The sequence below is a fragment of the Mixophyes fleayi genome, chromosome 2 (assembly GCF_038048845.1).
Source record: "Mixophyes fleayi isolate aMixFle1 chromosome 2, aMixFle1.hap1, whole genome shotgun sequence".
Taxonomy (NCBI): domain Eukaryota; kingdom Metazoa; phylum Chordata; class Amphibia; order Anura; family Limnodynastidae; genus Mixophyes; species Mixophyes fleayi.
Window position 1 is genome coordinate 115,411,620 of NC_134403.1, and position 5,000 is coordinate 115,416,619.

Sequence of the window (5,000 nt, forward strand, 5' to 3'; positions counted from 1 at the left end):
ATGGACGGAGCCCCCAAAATAATGTACTTTTGCCGTTCTAGAATATAACTGCTGCTATGGAAGAATTTGTATATTAATCTGACTGACTTCTCCATTTTAAATATAGATTCTGGTCACATGTTCATTCAAAAAAAATAAATAATAAAAAAAATAAAAATAAAATATGGATGTGTGTCATTCAGCACAGACAATTTTCTATTATTTCACAGATAATATATTATATAATGTAGTAAGTAGCAGCGCTAATATGCGCTGCAAATATGCCCATTTTATTTGACATAAAATGCCAACAGTATCCATAACATATTTGGTTTATTCAAGGGTTAAAAGAAAAGCCAGTGCACAAGTGTGAGGTAAACAATCCCTTAGAGTGTACGCTCCTCTGAGCAGGGCCATCTCTCCTCCTGTTTCCACCACTTCTAACTCTGCTCTCCAGCTACTTTGCCCTCCTCCTCGAGGACCATCCTCCCCCCGTCCCCTCTGGGGGTCTCCCTGTCTTCCGCGCCCTCCTTCTTGGGCTCCGTTGTTTGCCGATCCTCCCTCCCCCTTTCCCCGCCCTCTCTAGCTGTGCATTGAGCTTACTGAGTTACTGTGCTTACTGTTTACTGTACTGTGCTGTCTCACCTTGTATTGTAATTCGTTTTGTCCCTGTACGGCGCCACGGACACCTTGTGGCGCCCTATAAATAAAAATTAATAATAATAATAATAATAATAATAATAATAAACACATACTTCTGTGGTGACCGGATGTCTACTTCATTTTTCAATCTTAAATTTTCTCTCACAAATTCAATATTCTCATTTTTCAGCTTCTTATTTTCCTACAATAAAAAAAAAAAAAAACAAAAAAAAAAAAACGCTTAATACAAGTACAACAGGTACCTCTCTGAAACTAAAATGTACATTGGAAAACCAGACGTGTCTTGCCAACGCGGGAACATGGTTTTTAATTAACACTGGGACAGAAATGGCACTTTGTATTCATATTCCCTAAACACAATGCAAGTCCCCCATCTAGGGAGCCAAACAAAGCTTTGCAGTTAGTTCAGAAAGTCATTAAGGAAATGTACTAATTGCTTTTCCATGTTTTTTCACATGAGTAGATATTTTGTAGCCAAGTAAAATTACAATGTGCAGGTATCAGCAAAATAGATGATCATGTTCTTCTCTTGACTAAATAAAACAAGACATTAAATGTGAAATAAGAAGGCTCGCAAAGCCAAGCATTCAGTTTTCAAGTAAATTCACAACAATGAGTAGCTGGCTCTTCACACACTTTCTGCTTGAGAAAATCTGGGTGATGCCAACAGTTTAACCATTTCAGCCTTAAACCCAAGTATCTCCGGAGGAGAATATATGTTCATCTGAGACACAGACAAGAAAGAAGGTATAATGTAGTAGCATTGTTCCAGAAGAGCCTGGTCTCTTACAGACAATTTCTGCAACATCAAGGGTGGTGGCCCAGAATGGTTTGACTATAGAATACCTTCATCAGGTATGTTGAGGGGTGCCTCAGTCCCCACAGAGGGTCTTCTGTTAGACAGTGGGTTGTAGCAGGTACTTCACACTGAACACAACAAAGAACATCCCAAGATTTGTTCAAAAGTCATTGGTTAGTAAGAAACGCTTCAATCTACCATTTTCATGGCAATTAATCTGCAGGTATCATTGCATTGTCTAATTTGATTACATACAGGACAGTGCAGCCCCTACTGCAACATTTTAGGAAGTTAGTCACCAAGGATTTCCTTGCGATCTACAAATACAAGACTACACATTCAGGCCATCCCACCAGTTAGCAGCAGAATAGCTGATGGTTTTCCTCAACTGACAAGTATTACTGTTTCTTAGCGCATCTTCTAGTTCCTTTGCTAACAGCAGTGGACCTCCATTGGGGTACAAGCCTTGTCAGCCCCTTTCACTAACTGTTCATTCCTGATCAGAAGACCACTGTTGGTTAGGATTAGTTTGTGGTCCAGTAAATTAATAACACTGTTGTAACATGCTCCTGCCTCCCCCCTTCTGGATTACAGACTGGATAAGAGGGGCAACAGAGACAGTCAGCTATGTGAGAAGTGGAGAAACTGTTTTCCGGCAGAGTAGGGGTAAGAGCAGGGCCGGATTAAGGGAATGGAGGCCCCTGGGCTAAGGTGGCCTCCATTCCCCCGTGAGGCCCCCCCCCCCCGTGATCCAAGCTGCCCGCGCCCCGCCCCCGACCGATCAATACTACTGCTGAGCACTTTCAAGGGCCCCCTGGATGCCATAGGCCCCTGGGCTGTAGCCCAGTTAGCCCTATGGTTAATCCGGCCCTGGGTAAGAGGGCCAGTTTAGAAGCGTTGCATTAAAAAAAATAAAAAAATAACCTAAATTTAGGTTTACTGGTGATTTAATATATTGTAACATCACACAAAGTACAATGTCAAAATAACAAATACGCTATAGACAAGAGTACCTCTGTAATACTGAACATTGATGAGCAGGGCTCAGGAAGCTTTGGCTGCAGATGTCAGAAACTGAATGCCCACAATTTCTACTCTGCTGTAAAAGAAGCAGGTTCCCACTGAAACAGAGATAGACCTCTGGCAAGCACCCAGTAACAATGCAAGTCAGTGCTAAATTCCAGCAGCTAAACTGAGGATACATTTACAAAAAAACAAGCAAGTGCGATTGTATTAAACAGCTAAATTAGAAATATTCAGTGAAGAGGAGTTAGGCTAGGTACACACTGTCCCGATGATTGCACGATAAACCTCCAAATCAGCCGACATCCGACCGTTTGGTCAGATACCGTGTGAGTGTGTATAGTGACACGATGATATAGTTGTCCAAAAAGTGGCGATCATCGTTTCATTTGGTTGGTTGTACGGTTATATATTTACCGACCGATCATGTAGTGTGTATGCACTCATGCTCACGGTCTCCATAGAGTTTACAGAGTCCTGTTCTTTTCAGAAGATGTTAGCAATGAATGCCCCAGTGAATAAATGTAGAGAGTGCTGTAGTAGCAATAATTCATTTGTTCGTTCTGAGACAGAATATTTTACTACATAGAAACTTGTTAGGACAAGTGGATAGCTATAACAAGGCGGTTTTAATTAGTGTGACAATAATGAATGAATATTTTGCAGTCATTCTCTGAAGACTAGAGGACCAGATGAAGAGCACAGATCTGAAGGTAAATCGTGTCAGTGTGTATGCATGAATCGCCAGACTGATCGGACCTTCGGTCATAGGTACAACTGTTTGAGATAACAGGTTGGTCCGAAAATTCATCAGTGTGTACCTAACCTTATGTAAGAAAACATTCACAACATTTGATGAAAACAAAGGAAAGCTGAGATCATGACATCAAATTTCAAATATATACTGGAGAAGACATACAAAGTATTAGTGTCATTCTACCCAACAGAAAAATAAAAGGTTGTTTAAACTGAACATTTAAAAAAAAAAAAAAAAAAAAAAAAAAAAAAAAAGACCCCATCTTAAATCCAATTGTTGGCTAGATAGACTCTGTAGCAGCATGTAACTAACCAGTGCCTTTTTCTGCACACTTTCGACCTTCAGGGGGACTAAAGTGTGAAGTGCAACCGGCATCACCGTGTCACATACCTAACTTTATTGGGTTTAAACTGAAGCACCAAAAGCTTTTCGTGCTATTCTGTTCAAACAAATACAGTGTTAACCTTTAACACAATGTCTAAATCCTGTCAAAACAGCATAAAAAATGCCTAAGCCTTACAGTACATTTTATTTTAGCACTGTGACAGGCATTTCCCTGGTAGATAGTGCAACATCTTTAACCATTTTTATATGTATCCATCAACATTACTTCCTTGCAACTAAATGACACTTGAGATGTATGTCTCTACAATATGTACTACTTTCTCAGTTCTAGCAGTATATAAGCATGTTAACTGAGAAAACTCTTATCTGCTTGGACTGCAAGTGCAAAATATACCCTAGAAGTAAGATTTATTTGCACTTCTGTTCACAATTATGGTATAATGTAGGCTACAGAGGACCTAAATCTTAGCTTGAGCTTTTAGTCACCCACAGACCTATAGAAAGAGAACACTGCACACAGGAGATCAAAACAATTAGCTTGGAATCAATGAGAGGTGACAGTAAACGTATTTTGCTCATCAAGTACAGCCATACAATGGTGACTACACAAATCCCTGCATTACAATACATAAACAAAACATGCAACTCACACCAGACTAAAAGTTACCTCTTTTAGCTTTTCTATGTCTTCTGTCACTTTCTTGTTTGCAGCATTCACCATGTCAAGCTTTCTGTTCCACTCCACTAGCAGTTCATCACTAATGTTGCTTCTATCATCGGCTGGATTGTCTCCACAATGGCAGGGTGACAAAGTGGCAGCAGGATCCGCTAATTCACGAAGTTGCTCCTCTAACTTAAGATTTGTTCTTTTTAGCTCTTCTGACTCTTTTACTAGAGACTCTATTTCATCCTAAAAGACGCAAACGTTAAAGACAATTCACGCTGTTGGCAAAATTTTCCAGTTTATTTTTTACATAAAAATTAAATTACTGGGATTCAACCGTAACACAAGCACCACGATACTCTAAGTTTGCAGCCTTCTCACCCAGATATGGATGTTTAAGACCTCATTTTCTAAAATACTGGGAATATTTTTAGATATGAGTCAGTCTGTACTTCCGATTCATGGACATGTATTTATTTGCACAACTTTGTACCAATAATAAAGTTTTGGCATCCGAACAATTGCGGTCTTCCATCTTCCAAAAGTGGTGACGGTATGCACATCATGTGGCATATAGCTCAGCTACAGCTAAAGTAAGTTTTCCATTCCTTAGAACTGATAAATGGAATAATAATCGTTACACGTGGCACCAGAAATAAAATTTAGATAAACCATTATCTTCCTGAAGCCATCTTTCTATAGCTTTTTTCCTTATACCATATATAGGATTTTGTCAGAAAACAGGGCAAAGTAAATGAAGACAATACAGC

The 5,000-nt window shown here is 39.5% G+C and overlaps 1 protein-coding gene across 1 annotated transcript in view; it reads right to left on the reverse strand.

Moving 5' to 3' along the window:
- Positions 1-5,000, reverse strand: part of OBI1 (ORC ubiquitin ligase 1) — a 13,420-nt gene that overhangs the window by 3,779 nt on the left and 4,641 nt on the right. The window contains exons 4-5 of the mRNA XM_075199874.1: positions 4,234-4,476; positions 735-823 (exon numbers count right to left, since the gene is read on the reverse strand). Coding sequence (XP_075055975.1) covers positions 735-823; positions 4,234-4,476 — 332 coding nt within the window. The remainder of the gene's footprint in view (positions 1-734; positions 824-4,233; positions 4,477-5,000) is intronic.